This window comes from Maniola jurtina, chromosome 23 (genome assembly GCF_905333055.1).
Source record: "Maniola jurtina chromosome 23, ilManJurt1.1, whole genome shotgun sequence".
Taxonomy (NCBI): Eukaryota; Metazoa; Arthropoda; class Insecta; order Lepidoptera; family Nymphalidae; genus Maniola; species Maniola jurtina.
Window position 1 is genome coordinate 1,212,036 of NC_060051.1, and position 17,392 is coordinate 1,229,427.

The window sequence follows — 17,392 nt, forward strand, 5'->3', positions numbered from 1 at the left end:
GATCCCTAATAAAACAAAGCCTAATATTATATTAGGTACTTATACTACCTTTTTGCATCCCAATTCTCATGACTAAAGGACTGAAATACATTACTAAAACACATCCTCCATGGCACAATGACTGAACCAATTTGACCCTAGCTTATAGTCTGAATTAATACATTAGGATACTTTTATCCCGGAAAATCAAAGAGTTTCGGCGGAATGAAAAAACTTATATCCATAATTTAATTTAGTTTCCACACTCGGACAGCACCCGCGCTAACCCGCACCGGGTGAAGTGCGGGGCATCCCCCCGCCTCATGCCCCGATTGCCATCTCAAACTGTCGCGCACTATACATGCTTGTACCTTGTACTTAAAATCTCTCTCACTTCATCGCAATTGTCATTTCTGAGGGTTGTGACACTTTTTTAGAGTTAATTACATCATTTTGGAGTTTTTTTTTCAAGACAATATAGCACTGTAGGCTCGCACATCCTTCTGCATTATTACACCTACCATATATTGTTAGTATTATTACCATTAACCAATACCAATAAGTACCATATTTTATTATTAAAAAAGTCTATTAGTAGGTAAACAAACCATTTTTCTAGAAGAGCGTTAAAATATTAACTCGTTAATGACACTTTATTGTCTGAAAGCGTAAATCATCATTAAATATGAATCAGAGTTGAATAAGATGGTTTTCCTATGGAACTTCCACCATGAGGTACCAACTAGCAAGTGACAGTACCTCGAACGGGGACACTGTCTACCAAGAACACAACAAACACACTGAAAACACTAAAATTCATAATCCATTGCTACTCCAAAATACTATGAAGACACCCTGATTAAACTAAAACTGGTAATGGACAGCAAGCATTGGCAAGTTTTAGGAAAAGCTTTCGTTTATAGCGTCAGGGTAGGTTAAGGGTGCATTGTAGTGTTCACGTCACGGACCGGACTAGACTTATAACTCCAATCTAAAAACAATTCAATTAAATTTAAGATAAGGTGGAAAATTGCGTGGTTGGATAGGATATAGGATGTTTTGGTTGGAGGGTGATACAATAGGGGTGTTTGCAGGAACGTGGGGGAGGTAGGGTGCGCCGCGCAAGCGTTTTTCAGTCGCCCGCGCGACCCCGCAGCCGCCGGCCGCGCGCCATGGACGACGCCAGGCTACGCGACCGGGCGCCTCTCACCGTCATAGTGGCGCCTAGCAACGCGTCGCCACCGAGGCTCTCCCCAGCAGACTTGCTGCCCGATGGAGACGCCGCGTTCCACCCGCTATCCGCTGTCAACGGACGTTTGACGCCTCCAGGGTTAGAGCCAGCGTCCTACGCAACATTAACACCTCTACTACCACTTCCCCCAATAAGCACAGTCTCGGACAAATTCGCTTACCATGCGGGGGGAACTTTCACAGTTATCCAACAGCAACAATCGTACGCGTCTCTATCCCCCGCGCCGTACAACGAACCTTTATCCCCCCAATCGGCGTACAGCAGGCGAAGTGTTTCCCCCAATTCCTTCGAAAGACGCTCGCCTACTCCTCCTCTACCGAGTCCAGGATTGGATTTGAATGCCGCGTTGTTAGCGCGAGAAACCAGGGAGGAACAAGCCCAAGCCCAAGCTCAAGCGGATACGGAAGAAATTAATACGAAGGAACTGGCTCAAAGGATAAGTGGGGAACTGAAGAGGTACTCGATTCCTCAGGCGATTTTTGCGCAAAGGGTGTTATGTAGATCACAAGGGACTTTAAGTGACTTGCTAAGGAATCCCAAGCCGTGGTCGAAGCTCAAGTCTGGAAGGGAGACGTTCAGGAGAATGTGGAAATGGCTCCAGGAGCCGGAATTTCAGAGGATGTCAGCGTTAAGGTTAGCAGGTACGTGCGGCATGTTTTAGTATATTTTTTCTAGATTATTTTTAGGTATACCTTTGTTTCTACTTTTTAAGTGGCATCAGGTAAGTTTAGGTGTAAACTACTTGAGTTTGTTATTGGGGGATTTTTTCTTATAGGATTTTTTGGTATTTTTTTTACAAAACGCACCAAATATTAAAAAATTAGGATTGCTTTGAGAGTCCTGAAAAAGAAGTGATATATTTTTTAGGACGATTTGTGTTTAAATTTTTTCGTTAAAAGTTTTATCAAAATATGCCTCTTGAGACTTATATATTTTTTTTTAAGAAGTTGATGAGTTTTTTGGCCTATATCTACTGTCTTCAAATGTCGTCTACTGCAAGCGTTTTCCCACTTTACCGAGCTTTTAGAAAGCTTTTACCTACAGGGTAAATTTGGTAACAAAATAACCAGCAAAAAAGTCCGTAAAATTTTTTACTACATGTGCAAAAAAGTTACTTAATTTCATCATTACGTCAGTAACTTCAAGTGTTTTTACACCAAAACCCGCATCCTAGCTACCTACTAGCTATCGCCAAAATAAAAATTTGAATAAAATCGATAGAGTTTACAAACACCGCGAACGTCAGCTGTGCATCGATTCGTCGACAATCGATGCGGCCGGGTCGATGCGGCACGTCACTACTGCCGGTGACCGGGGCCTGGCGAGTAGGGTTGACACCTTTGATTTAGTGATGTTTGAGTGATGTGGTGAATTTATAAAAAAAAACTTTTTCTGGGCCAATACTCTGAAACATAATATTTAATTGAGATTGTTATTGAAGTGAAAACTTCTTTAGATCCGTTTGGCGATTTTGGGATGGGTAAGAACTTCAAGATCGCGTCACTGACATACTAATGTTAATTGTGCTCGGAATCCAGATAGATGTAAAAACCACATTAATTTTAATGTTTAAACTATCGTGAGTGATTTCCATTTTAACATTATAACACATCAATGTTAATATTAAGTAGGACGTAGGATTATTATAGTGAAGTATGAATTCTGTGGTCCATTCTTTACGGTGGGCTTAACAAAACGATAAAAGTTTTAGCGACTATGCCTTTTAGACTAAAATAAAAGTTAGCAAACTTTTTTTAAGCTACGGTTCATATTAGCGCGGCAGCCTCGCGTAACTTATCTTTTTTTTCGTCCACACCTTGCAAGCTATCCTATTTAATATTTCATTATATTCTATGCTAGTGACGTTTGGGTAGTATTAAAGGCAGTCACTGAAAATCAACGTTAGGGCGTCTGGTACCTCAGGTATTCGCTATAGAGGTTTGTGTCTGAGGGGCCCGACGTCTCAACGCAAGCTGAGTGTGCTACCTGTTCCAGGTGTTACACTGCTGTGTAAGACGTTATAGGCTACACCATGTACCTATATTATGATAACTGAAATAAACATTTTTCTATTTCTATTTCTTTGCCTAGAAGCATCGCAGGTGAATGCACTGCCGCTGTCACAGTTCGTGACAGTTCCGGAACTTGTAACAAAACGTCAAGCCTTCGACGTCACTGGCAGGCGTCAAATAACACGTCATCCGTCGTCTAATATTTGAAATATCATCGATTCAGGATCAAGCCGAGAGATCCTTCACTCTAGTTAGTCTGCCGCTGTATACAAAGTATTCGAAGGCTGCCAACATAGAGTAGGATTATATTAGGCTGCCAATCCGCACTGGGTCAGCTTGGCACACTATGGTTTAAACCCTTCTCCTACTGAGAGAAGACTCGTGCTTAATAGTGAGCAGGTAACGGTTGATCATGATGATGATGATGATGAGTCAAGGTTTTCATCGAAAATGGCTAAGTGGGAGTCGGATTCGCATACGAAAGGTTTCGTACCATCGTACAAGAAATAAAACTTTTAATTTTTTTAATTTTCATAGCAGACTCTTTGAAATTCTCAATTTTGTCGTTATAGCGGCAATAGAAATACACATTTTGTGAAAATTTTAACCCTCTACCTATTAGAGTTCATGAGATACAGCCCACTGACAGACAGACAAACGGACAGCGGAGGCTTAATAATAGGGTCATTGACACCCTCCGGGTATGGAACCCTAAAAAGTTTGTATGGTAGCGCGCTGAGTGTGAACCCGGCTTATACTCACTTCACACGTGAGTATAAATAGTACAAGCTAAGTGCCTTCTTGAATAACATAATATTATCACCTACCTACTGATAATAATATGTTATCTAGTTGTTTACACGTTTTTATCTACAGGAACGCAATAAAAATTTGAATAAAATCGATATTTGTACTCAAACACGACAGCTGTGCATCGATTGTCGACAATCGATGCGGTCGGGTCGATATGGAGCGTCACTAATTCTGATAGGGGGTTGGTAGGGCTGTCACTTTATGAAAATTCGTAAATATTCTTAGGGCATGGCTTATAAATTTTTTCTGTTTTCTTACTTTAGATTAAACCCTGAAAAATTATTCATTTATCAAAGTGAATGTATCTGTAGTTTTCAAATTATGCACTTCCAAAATTCGTAAATTTTTCAATATGTGGCCTTAAGTAGAAAGGTTATTTTCCTTGTGGCATGATTGAAGGACAAACCGTCAAACAAACATACTTTCGCATTTATAATAATACTAGATGAAGCCCGCGACTTCATCTGCGTGGATTTAGTTTTTTTTTTAATTTTGTAGGAACTCTTTAATTTTCCAGGATAAAAAGTAGCTAATGTCAATTTCCGGAATGCAAGTCACTTCTGTACCATTTTTCAAATAAATCGGTTAAACAGATGGGCTTTTAAGAATCTTTGATTTTCCGAGATAAAGAGTAGCTCATGTCCTTCCCCGGGATATAAGCTAACTCTGTACCAAATTTCATTGAAATTGGTTAAACTGTTGGACCGTGAAAAGGTAGCAGACAGACACACATTCTTAAAAAAATAGTTGTATAACTATCGTGAACTATGATAGAGGTGACAGCCCTACGGATTACAACCGGTGCACAGCAGGGTTATGCTGTATCTCAGTGGCACACTAATTTCGTGAAAATTTCTAATAATTAAATGTCAAACTCAAATTTTCTATTCGCTAACGTCAGTTTTTAACCAAGATGACGTCATAGACAATGACTCTCGATCATAGCCATTAATGGGATGGAATAGAAACCGGAAATGCTTTTTCACGTATGTTTTCGTATCGATAGTTTTTAAAACTCTATTCACTAAGCAAAAATGACAGTTTGTAGTTAGAAACTTTATTAGGTGGCTACGATCGTTTTAACAACTAGTCGGGACCAGTGTTTTGCGACTCGTCACTATAATCCGTCCGTTTTATAGAGGTAATAATTTTTTAGCGATCTCAACGAATGTAGGGATGTTTTAATTTCGAAGGATTTTTATTAATTACAAATCGGCTGAATTCCGCTCGGTTTTTCAGAAAAATATATTATAATAAAAAATTGATACCTAGTACCTAGGTACTTACCTATTAGTTGTAAAAAGGTAAGTAATATAAAGAAAGGTTGGTTGGTCGGAGTTAAATTATTGTTGTTTTGTAAGCAAGTAGGTACTATATTTTGTGGTTATGTTAATGTTGTAGATAATAATTAAAAAAAAATATGGCTCGTGCCGTATTGATGGGGCATGCTGAAGAGCAGCGCCAACAAAAGGCGCTACGGGTCCACAGGCGCAGGCTGCGCGATATGTATAACCCAATGGAGCTGCCAGAAACAGAGTTCATTGCGAACTTTCGTTTGAGCAAGGCTGGCTACCAGCAGGTGTTAGAGGAACTCGGGCCTCACCTCCAAGCCGCTCGACGAAGGACAGCTGTTCGCATTGAACTAAAGATAAGTCTCATGTAGGTACTAAAGTACCTATTTTCTATCTTTGTACCTATTCTACTCCCTTTACAACCTCTCGCACTGCCAAGGGTCACTGGTAGAGATCTCTTATAGAGTGCTTCCCTGTCCACTTTTACTTTCTTTGTCTCTTAATTGTTACAACTTTCTGGTACAAAATAAAATAACAAATAAAAATAAAATTCTGATATTTATATTGAGGAAGAAAATATTGAGATTAATTTAACACAAAAATTGGATTTTATATTTATTGCAGATCCTAGCAGCTCTGCATTTTTATGCCACGGGTACATATCAGCGCCCAATGGGGACATCTATCTTCAATACGATGTCCCAACCATGTTTTAGCCGATGTCTACGTGAGGTAACCAATGCACTCAATGCTCGGGAAGTACTCACTAAGTACATAAAGTTTCAAGGAGTCGACTTGATATATTTATAATTTGGAAATCATTCACGATAGTTGAAACGCTGAAAATATCCATTATATTATTAACATAGCTAGAAGCTTTTTTCAGGTATAGAGACGTCGATTATTTCAGGGATGAAGAGCAGAGTAACCAACAAAGTTCAACAAGTGGTGAAGCTGAAGTGGTAATGCTTTAATTCTCAGTGTCTCTACGTGATCAAATCAGAAACAAGGAGATCTGTTGAAGAAGCAGAGTAGACAAATGGAAGATGAAACAAATTCTGCCATAGAAGACAGTAGAAATTAATAATTCTTAACTGTAAATGATGTCTACTATTTAAATTCATTATATGGTACATAATATACCGAAAGGAGATTGGCTAAGTTGAAACCAGCTATTTTAAAAACCATACAGATTCACAAATCATTTAACTTTTATAATTTTTTTCAAAGTATTTTTCTGAGTAAACACCATATTATTAGAAGTTGGAAATCTATAGAACAACATAAACAAACTTGATAAGATATGTAGGTAGGTACTTCTTTTACATTAAAATAGTAATTAAATAAACCAAATAAACTCTAACTTAACAATAAAAGGAACTTTGTTTTCATTACAAATATTCCTGTAATAATACCTAGTAATAATCACAATCATTATAGGATATGTAGGTACTTCTTTTACATTAAAATATTCTTTTACATTAAAACTGATGTAATGTCAATGTCAAATGTCCATAGATAATAATTAAAAACTAGTCGAAGTCGTACAATTTAAAAAGTCTTACATTTCTACTACGCTACCTGTCAGGCAGAGATATTTAATTTGGCCATATAAAGTCGATAAAATACGCTACTATGTTAATGTTGGCCAACTGCCAAGTGTTAGATACTCGTAATTAGTTAGCCACGCATTCGATACGGAATAGAAAAACACGTGACCTAAATTTCATGGATTTCTAACTGGACTCAATGTCTAACGAAAACTTTCAAAGATACAGAATAGCCTTGCTGATCGGTGTTCAGCATGGCATAGTTTTTACTTAGGGGTGTGTCACTGGGGTATTTTGTTAGTGATTTAGTACTGAGGGTGTATTTTATGGGGAACTACACAGTTGATTATTTTCCATACTATCACATTTTCACACTAATATTATAAAGGCGAAAGTTTGTGTAAGTATGTGTGTGTGTATGTTTGTTACTCCTTCCACAAAACTACTGAACGGATTTGGGTGAAATTTAGATTAAATAGATAGATAGATCTCTATTAATGGAGATAGATTAATGAAGATATATTATGGAGTTCCAACGGCATTTACAATAAAACTATATCCACGCGAACAAAGTCGCGGGCATCAGCTAGGATCTAAAGTAATCCTATACGGGTTCCGTTTATCCTTTTGAGGTACGGAACCCTAAAAACAGCGGGAAAAGTGTTGCCCGGGAACGAACGCACAATTATTAGGAAAAATGGAAGTTTAGGAACGGTCCTACCTAATAAAATTGAAAACGAGGGTAGGAATGTTTTGTAAGTCTGCAATAAATATGTTTAACTCTTTATGATTATGAAGTTCTCGGAATTATAAAATTGAATTGTGTTGGAAATATTTTGGATGTTATAAATATATAACTTAAAATTTAAAAAACCCCCAACACAAAAACCTCTAGAAGAAAACTAGAAAAGAACTTTCAAACGGCTGAACCGATTTTCTTCGATTACAGCTAAGAACACTCTCGATCAAGCCAGATTTCAAACAAAAAAAAATCGGTTCATTAATTTAGGAGCTACGATGCCACAGACAGATACTCAGATACAGACATCAAACTTATAACACCCCTCTTTTTGGGTTGGAGGTTAATAAAACGACATGTTTGAATTCTGAATGTATCTCAACAAGTTTAAGAAAAAAATAGGTAATGAAGTTTTATATTCTTTGGGTAAATTTAACACCTTAGATCCACTGTAAAGTTTTAAGGGTCATAAAAACCGTCTACGAAATACGAATGTCAGACAGTAGACATTATTTATGTTTTGTAGAGAGTAGATCTTATTACATTCTTATTAGACCAGAAAACATTTTAATGAAGGGTTGAATCCTTACTGTGTAATTTTTCAAAATCAGAGTTCTACGCCACCTATGGCTTTTGGCTTTACAATACGAATACTCTATCATAGCTTCGGAAAGTAGTTTCTACCGAGACGAGCCGGCAAGAAACCTATCGGCTCTCAGAATACGTGTTACATGCAGGGGTCGTAAAAAGCCCATACATACGAATACTAGACCGATCTTATTAGATTCTTAGTAAGTAGAGCAGGACTTTTATACATCAAGTCAAGAGTGAATAGGCAACTTCTAGGCAAGCGCGCTCCATCTTAGGCTGCATCATCACTTGCTAGCCTGATTGCTGCCAAGCTCAAGTTTTTTAAACCCATTTTATTATACAAATACTTGTATACTATATAAATATAATATCTATTAAGCTTTTTTATGAATACTGTCTATCTTTGCTGTACCTATTCTACTCCCTTTACAACCTCTTGCTAGTAGAGATCTCTTATAGAGATAAGTGCTTCCCTGACCACTTTTCTTTCTTTTTATCGTTATTATTACAACTATTTGGTGCAAATAAATAAATAAATAAATAAACCTAATTTTTAATTTTAGAATTCGTTAAACATTAGCCAAAACCCCCTATCTCCAAAACACCTTTCCAAAAACACACATTCAGATTAAAACGACATTAAAAACGGAGCATCGCAACATTAGCACATGGTGCCCCCTGCGCGCTCGCTCCCCCGCCCTCTTCACCCCTGTGACGTCACGCCCCCCTCCCCCCCCTCGCCGCCGCTCGAAGTATCGATCGGCGACCCCTCGCAGACTGCTCCAGTGATATTTAGGTAGCTGGGGAGATCTTAATGTTTTTTTTTGTTTTTATTATATTATAGTTAATTCATTTATTTATTGACTCTCATCATCATCATCATCCCATCGCTGGCTCACTACTAAGTACCGGTCTCTTCTCAAAATAAGAAGGGTTTGGCCGTAGTGGAGATTTCTCAGTCATACAGGTTTCTTGACGATGTTTTTCTTCAACGTTAATGCAAGTGATTCCTGTTTAATTGCTTAAAACGCACAGGTTCTCCGAAAAATTTGAGATGCCCGGGATCAAAAAGTCTTTTTATCTAGAGTTTCTATCTGTCTGTTATCTTTTCACAGCCTTATTTTGGCGCAATTTGGTATAGAAATAGCTTGCATTTCATACTCTTCGCTACTTTTTATCCCGGAAAATCAGAGAGGTTCCACAACTGGAAACCTAAATCCACGTGGATAAAATCGTGAGCATCAATTTGTAGAGATAGCTTGGAACCCGGGACGGACTTATACTACTTTTTATTCCGATAAAGAGTTTACCATGGCATTTTTAAAACCTATATCCACACGAATTGGTGATCATCTAATATTATAATGAAAAGATTAGTACCTAAGCATATTGTTCTTTGTGTATAAATTGTGAAGTATGTCAACTGAAAGAAGTATACCACCAAAGCAATTGACTAAAGTCCTAACTTTCCAGATACGCCCAACCAGCAAACGGTAAAAGGCGACAATGTAAACAACATGCAGCAGCAGTCTTATCCCAGGGAGTATCAGGCCCCTGCCGTGCCCCAAGGCCCCATGTACCCGGGGCACCAGGCCCCATGGGAAACACCGGGTTATGAACCTGCCGGGGACGTTTCGTGCTTGTGAGTCCTTCCCATGTGATTGCATCCCATGATAATCCTTTAGATCCCATTTCAACCTTATTCAAACCTTTTGCTATCCTTTACATATTATTTTTAAGTTTGGTAACATATAAGAAATCGGAATTTATCATCTCAAAATAGTAATAACAATACTAGGTCACTAATATAAATGTGGAACGAGAAGGGTTCCAAAATTAATCCCTGTGGGACTCCTGTTACATATTTTGTTTTTGAGATTTTCACCAGTTCTTTTGAATCTTCAATAAACTTTTACCAGCTTTCTAATAATAATAAAACGGAAATATTCTTATTTCATACTAAACTCTATTGCATCGTCACTATCAATAGATGATTCCAAAATTTTTTTGTAACCCAAAATAATCTCTCTTCAAAATAGTCTTTTTATGCTCTTTTGACTCTATCAATAATGGCTTTAAAATTACTTTTGGGGAGCGTAAAATATTAGGTAAAAGTTTTTCGTATTTTCATTTAAGTATTCATAGTTTTGAATCATTTTCCAGTTGGCTATAAAAGTCCAAATGGTTTTATTCAGTTTTAATATCTTTTATGTTCAGCATCCAAAAAAGAAATTATTTTGATTACCCCTTTCCAAAAAACCTTACCCTTGGCTGCGTAGCAGTGGACTTGGTTTCTAAATAGGTATAATAAAATCCAAGTAGCTTGTCGCAAAGGTAATATTTATACGTATGTATTTATCAATTGTTATATTAGTATTAATAATTATAGTATGTTATTTGACACACGCTTTGTGACAAGCATTTTTTTATATTAGACGAAGCAATATAAATAAATGAATGATTTTCTTTTGTTAATATATTGTTATGTGTAAATGACAATAGAGATTTGCTCTCCATAGATGTTTTTTGGGTAGGCAGTATCTTTTTCTCCTCATCGATTTGTTGATTTTAAACCCCTGACGCAAATACAATAAAAATTTAAAATATACGTGCATTTCCTTTCATAATTGTGATAACAGAGTTTCTTAACAGATTGATCGATTTCAATATGTTTTTCTTTTCTTTGAACGCTTGCTTTTCTGGGATGACTCTTAGCTATGTTTTACCGGAGTCTTATGATACAGCCAACTCCTTGTTAGAGGCAACAAAGAATGATTACTTATGTTAATACCTACTGGCTTAGACTTATCAAGGTCACTTCAGTTAAGTGATAACTTTAGTGTCTTATGATAAACTAGACTAGTCTTTAGCATATGATCCATGTTTGGGGTCAGTAAAATCGTTTTAATGGAAAACTATTGAAATCGATTCATTCATAAATTTGCCACATGTCAGGGGTTGTATAAATTATTAATTTAACATTTCCATCTCATTTGAGGCAACGATACTGCCTATACAACAAAGGTTTACTGTTACTGTTTTAGTTTTTACAAATACTTCTTTAGCATTAGGTAAGTGTATTTTGTTAGCTTCAAGAAGCCAAGATGTATGTTAGACTGCTAACGCTGCCCCCCTCCCTCCCTTTTTGTTTTCCCCCCGCGCCCGGGCTGCTATAGACTTAAACTATGATTTTATAGGTGCCTGAGAGATTTCAGATCCTTTGTTAATGTTGTTTACATTGTCGCCAGGTATGCATTTACATTTCATACTAGCTTATGTCAGGGAAAAGTTCTTTGAATTGACCTCAATTGTTTCATCGTCGACGAGGTCATGTTTTGATATCTTCGGTTCTACATAACCGATTTTAAATAATTTTATTAAGTACAAGATTTATAAGTTACAAACCGCTAAAGATTTGTCAAAATCGATTCAGATGTTTTTGCATGCTGATTACATTTTCAGTTCTATGACAGGATAGATTGAGAAATTCAAGTGCAATATGGAATGGGTCATAATTAAGTTTGTGTACATCAAAAATTGCTCCAAAATAATGAAAAACATTTAAATTATAATTGTTATAACTAATTGTTTTATTAACACAATAACTTTCAAGTGTTATTAATTAAATGATTTCTAGATAAGTGCAGGTTTTTTTGTTTGTATTAAAATAGATAATAGAATAAAATTATCAAGAATCACGAATAGAATTTTTAGATTTCTAATTTAACCAGCGTTCTTTCGCACAGGGTTTTGCTTTTGGAATTTGAATTGAATTTCATTGATCTTAAAGTTTTATTTTGATTTGAGGTTTTGTGCGAAAGAAGGCTTTTACGGTAGTCTGTGTTTAGAGGCATGGTTGTTGTCCATAGATGGGGCTTCGAATGGTCTAGTGATGCAAACGTTTCATTATCATTTGTAAAGCAATCTTTTTCTTTGTTTCAGCGGCCCAGATTCCACAGAGAGGCAGTGAGTATCGTGAGAATATGGGTAAATTTGAAAAGTTCATTTTTAATCTTAAGTTTTATGGTGGTGGTATCTTAAAAATAGTAATAGATTATTATATTGTTTCAACTTTATCTCTGCCGTTTTTGATATGGAAGACAATGAGATAGTTTGAACATTGTTTTATCAGAAGTTGCAATCAGCGGCTCGATTGCGCTAGAATGACAGCTACAATGTCACGGTTGCAATCATCAGAACCAATCAGAATTGGTTGATGCTTGCTTCCTATTGGTTTTAATGTATTGTGCAACAAGAATACCATAAATTCAGCCAATCACAACGATTGCAATTGTAATAATGATTGATGCAGTTTTCCCGCAACCGAGCAGCAATTTAAGGAGCTTTGATAAATCCACAAATTGAGAAAAACATTTTCCATTTATGATTCGATTTATGTCTATAATCTAGATGAGTTCTTAATAAGTAGTTTTAGAAAGAATTTAGAAATTTTGGATGTGATGTATAATGTTCCAATGCTCTGCAATTTAAAACAGAAATAACAAGCAATAGAAAATGAAAGAAATATAAACGAATTAGATGACTTTATGGTCTATAAGCTACTTACAGGCGCCTGTGAAACAATTCTATATATTTGTAGACCATCTACCACCAGCTCAGATTCTACTGAGAAAAAGCAAACTTAGCTGTTCCTCTTTTCAAGACGCATCATTTTCCACACCTATCTAGCAATATTACAGTGTAACAATAGTCGTTATTCTATATCATTGTTTTCATTCAACTTGTCACTATGAAAATCATCGCTTGATTTCACAACACATGATTCAGATGCTTGATTTTATATTTCAACTTGCAAGATTGTGTGTAGATCTAAGTTTTCCTTCGGCATTAACATTATACACTTTGGCATGTAACATTTTAACATGGTCTTTATTATCTTGTGAATTGTATCTAACACACTTAAAACCCGGTTTCAGTAAGAATTCGTTTTTGCTAATAAAAATGGTCACTGCGAGAACATATGGATTTTCAAATTCGTTATTTTTATCACACGATACTGTCCGGAAACTTTTAATTTTTTCAATTTTCGTTCTCGAGTACAATGATCGCAAAACAAGTAGCCTGATCTGAAGTTGCAACATGGTGATTTGGGCAGATCATAAACTAAAGATATGTACAAGCCTGGTTAAGATCTTTGTACGATGCGCAGTCATACGCCTCTTGTTCAAATTGGACTACTTGTTTCTTGGCATTATACCTAAGGCAAAAGTGAATAGGCATTTTCTAGGCAAGCACGCTAGAGACCTTATCGTTGCTTTCCCTTAGGCATCTATCTTTAAGCCATTTTGGCGTTTTAATAAGAAACTAATAAGATTAATTTTAGAGATTGCGTAAGTCAGAACTAGTTACAGTATCGCATGTTGTTGCTCCAGCTCCAGCACAAATCAGCTTTCAGTGTGCCTAGTGGGAGATTTTTAACTTATTCGATCGCGTAAAAGTTAACTGCGTTTTGTATCGAATTGAAACAGCGCCATCTTCTTGTCACTAGATGGCGCTGTTTCAATTCCATACAAAACGCAGTTAACTTTTACGCGATCGAATAGGTTAAAAATCTCCCACTAGGCACACCGATGTGTTTATTGTTTGTTGATTTAATATCTGCGATCTTTTATGTATTATGTTTTTAAAAAATGTTACAATACAACTTAACAGGGCTCTCTCCGTCACTCGTTTCATAAGTTCGTAGTTCCAATTTCATTTGAATATTAAGCAACCAAAGTCCATGAAATTTTGCAGACATATTCTAGAAACTAATATCTGTGTCTGTGGTGTTTTAGATTTTTCTAAAAATATGTAGTTTTAAAATTACAAGGGCTCAAAGATTTGTATGAAAAATTTTAAGACCGCGTAACTTTGAAACCGAATATTTTAACAGAAATCTGGAAAACCACAGACATAGATATTAGTTTCTGGAATATATCTGCAAAATTTCATGGACTTTGGTTGCTTAATATTCAAACGAAATTGGAACTACGATTGTATGAAACGAGTGACGGAGAGAGCCCTCTTAAAGCTACAGGCATAACGCATAATTGAGTAGGTTCCTCTGGCTCCGGTAGTGGCGCGGTGCGGGAGGGGTGTGGTGACGTGACGCGAGAGCTCAGTGATTTCTCAACTTGTGACTACTGTCACCCTTCCGCACCTCTCACTACCGCAGAAGCCTACTCAGTTATCAACTATACCACTACAAATTGTGGCTGCGTGAAATGGTGCCAAGTTTCCAGCCAGACTGATCCTTTGCGCAGCCTTTCTGTCCCTGTGATATGTGGATTTGTAGGGCAAGAAGTACAAAGTGGGTTTGTTATATTCGCAGGCTGCAAGCGCAAGGAGGATTTGGGTTCGGATACGCTGCCTTCCCCGAAGAAGCCGCGTTTGGTTTTCACAGATCTGCAGCGGCGTACTCTGCAAGCTATTTTTAAGGTATTGCTTTAAAACTTTTATCATTAGCTTTATGTAGAGTTAAAGGATAAAAAAGGCGACCTATTAATTGTCACTCTGCTGTCTCTCAGTCTGTCTGTCTCTCTGTCCGTCTGTCCGTCGGTCCGTCCATCCGTCAACCCAAATACTGAAATAGAAATTCAATTAAATTATTTTTCGGAGGGCTGCCATACATAAAAAATAAGTATACTTACCATTTTTATTTATACCGTACGTTTATATTAAATACCCATTTTTTCACAGACACAACGTGTCATTTATTGAATAAAAAAGTGTATTTATCGACCACGAAAAAAGATATGCGTGGTAAAGAAGTTAACAGGCGTAGTGGCGGTAGTTTATTATATACTAGCTGATGCCCGCGACTTCGTTTGTGTGGATGTAGGTTTTTTAAATTCCCTTGGGAACTCTTTGATTTTCCGGGATAAAAAGTAACCTATGTGCTAATCCAGGGTATAATCTATCTCCGTTTTAAATTTCAGCCTAATCCGTCCAGTAGTTTTTGCGTGAAGGAGTAACAAACATACACACACACACACACATACAGACTTTCTGCTTTATAATATTAGTGTGATTTTATACTTATGACGTTTGATTCGATTATGAAGCTGACAAGAAACTTAGTTCTAATATACTTTGTAATACAATTTCAGGAAACAAAGCGACCTTCAAAAGAGATGCAAGTGACGATAGCGAGGCAACTAGGGTTAGAACCGACGACGGTTGGCAACTTCTTCATGAACGCGCGCAGAAGATCCATGGACAAGTGGAAGGATGATGACGCGCCATCCACGGAGTTAGACCAGAGTTGCGACCTGCAGGATCTAGATCACGTGCCCAGTCTAGACTCGGCGGAGTCTGAGGAGGACCACGATGATAATGATGATCACCTGTTGTGACGCCCCATACCGCAGCAGCATTTGTTAGTGCTTTGAAAAGAGAACGAAGTTGCCTCGGGTTGCGGATTGTTTGAGTGATTTTTGATGAAAACGACAATTTTTTGGGATTTTTTCATTGAAAAAAATTCGATTTTTTTTCGTGTTTGGACGAATTTGATCAATTTGACGGGGTTTTAACTTTATTTTACTTGGTTTTATATTGAAGATGATTATTGTTAAATTATTTTGATGGTCAATGTAAGGTAATGATGCATATTAGGCTAATCGGCCATCTCTTATAAAGTTAACTAAATGTACGAAACAATTGACATACATGTCTGGTTTTTTAAAAGTTGATCTGATTATTTTAGAATCTGATATTTCTAGATAAAAAATAAAAATCTTTTGAGTTTAACGGTTTATGAACTGCCGAAATTAATCATCGGCATTGTATCGGTAAGTTACTAAGCGGCATTGTTAATTATTGTCAAAAAAGATCAATTTTTAATACAAAACCATTATTATCCGATGGAAATAAGCCCCTTTATCAAATAAACAATAATACATACATAAATAAATCACAGCTGATTCACATATCCGTTGAAATGTTAACTACAAACAATTGACATCTTTTGCAAATTCAGCTTCATGGTTTCATGGATATTAATTATGACCGCTGTAAATTTTTTGGACGATTAGCCTAAAGTCATTAATTAATTTTTGACTACCGTCTAATGATTTTTGGAAAATTTGAAGATTCGTCTCCAGTCATTCAGATCTCCCGATGGCAACTTCAAGTAAGGAAGGTGTACAGAGTGTGTAAAGACTATAGTGCGAAGTTGGTCCATAGAAACTGATCTCTCAATATTATATAGTGCATACATTTTGAGAACGCACTAGCCATATTTGGTCTGTTTGTCAACTGTCATATCAAAAGTACGATTTTGGTCCTTTTTCTTCTCTGGTTTGGTAGCTTTTTGTAGTACCAGAACAGCACAATGCTCTTCGCCAGTGTCGAGTAGCTTGAAGGAGGCACACAGCAGATTGGTCGGTAAAAATGTGTCAACTTTCTGAGTATTTTTAACCCCCGACCCAAACGGAGGAGTGTTATAAGTTTGACGTGTATATCTGTGTATCTGTCTGTGGCGTCGTAGCTCCTAAACTAATGAACCGATTTTAATTTAGTTTTTTGTTTGAAAGGTGGCTTGATCGAGAGTGTTCTTAGCTATAATCCAAGAAAATCGGTTCAGCCGTTTGAAAGTTATCAGCTCTTTTCTAGTTACTGTAACCTTCACTTGTCGGGGGAGTTATAAATTTTTAATTTACGCTTGTCTATAATAGAAGGCTAGACATACTTGTTAGTAAATTACTAAACAATAAATATATATGAATTCTTACGCGCCATTTTAACTTTGTGTCAAGTATAATGTCAAAAATACGATTTTAGTCCTTATTTTAATGTTCAGCCATATTTAGACATGACAGTTGACCCATAGAGTTAAAATGGCGCGTGAGAAATCATTTTGTACGGACTATATATCACAAATTTTAGTCCTTAATCTAAGAGTAAAGTGTACTTTGGGACTTCGTCTGTGTTGGTGTTAGCTGGCGGGCGTGCTCTGCCGTTTTGGAGTGTTTTTTTTTTCTTGTTAAAACTGACTGGAAAGCGCTTTAAAGGGGTGCCGTGCGTTTGTCGGCGAGCGCTGGCACAGACGGGGTCCATACTTGTATAGTTTAACTAACTTGTTACAAATAACTAAAAGCTTGACATTGGCTAATCTTTGTAAAGCCAGACGAGAGAGGAAAAGCGTACTTTTGACAGTTGAC

General features: G+C 36.8%; 1 protein-coding gene across 4 annotated transcripts; it reads left to right on the plus strand.

Annotated features, from left to right (window-relative positions):
- The first annotated feature begins 1,131 nt into the window (after positions 1-1,131).
- LOC123877206 (hepatocyte nuclear factor 6) lies at positions 1,132-16,677 on the plus strand. 4 transcript variants are annotated; one of them, XM_045923752.1, is made up of 5 exons: positions 1,132-1,872; positions 9,702-9,870; positions 12,171-12,194; positions 14,563-14,669; positions 15,341-15,471. In XM_045923752.1, exons 1-4 carry the CDS (start codon positions 1,152-1,154, stop codon positions 14,666-14,668), a joined length of 1,020 nt encoding a protein of 339 aa, XP_045779708.1. In that variant the 5' UTR covers positions 1,132-1,151; the 3' UTR covers position 14,669; positions 15,341-15,471. The 4 variants fall into 4 exon arrangements, with proteins under 4 accessions (XP_045779708.1, XP_045779706.1, XP_045779707.1 ...); XM_045923750.1 differs by lacking the exon at positions 9,702-9,870 and having other exon boundaries at positions 12,171-12,215; positions 15,341-16,677; XM_045923751.1 differs by lacking the exon at positions 9,702-9,870 and having other exon boundaries at positions 15,341-16,677.
- Positions 16,678-17,392: the final 715 nt, after the last annotated feature.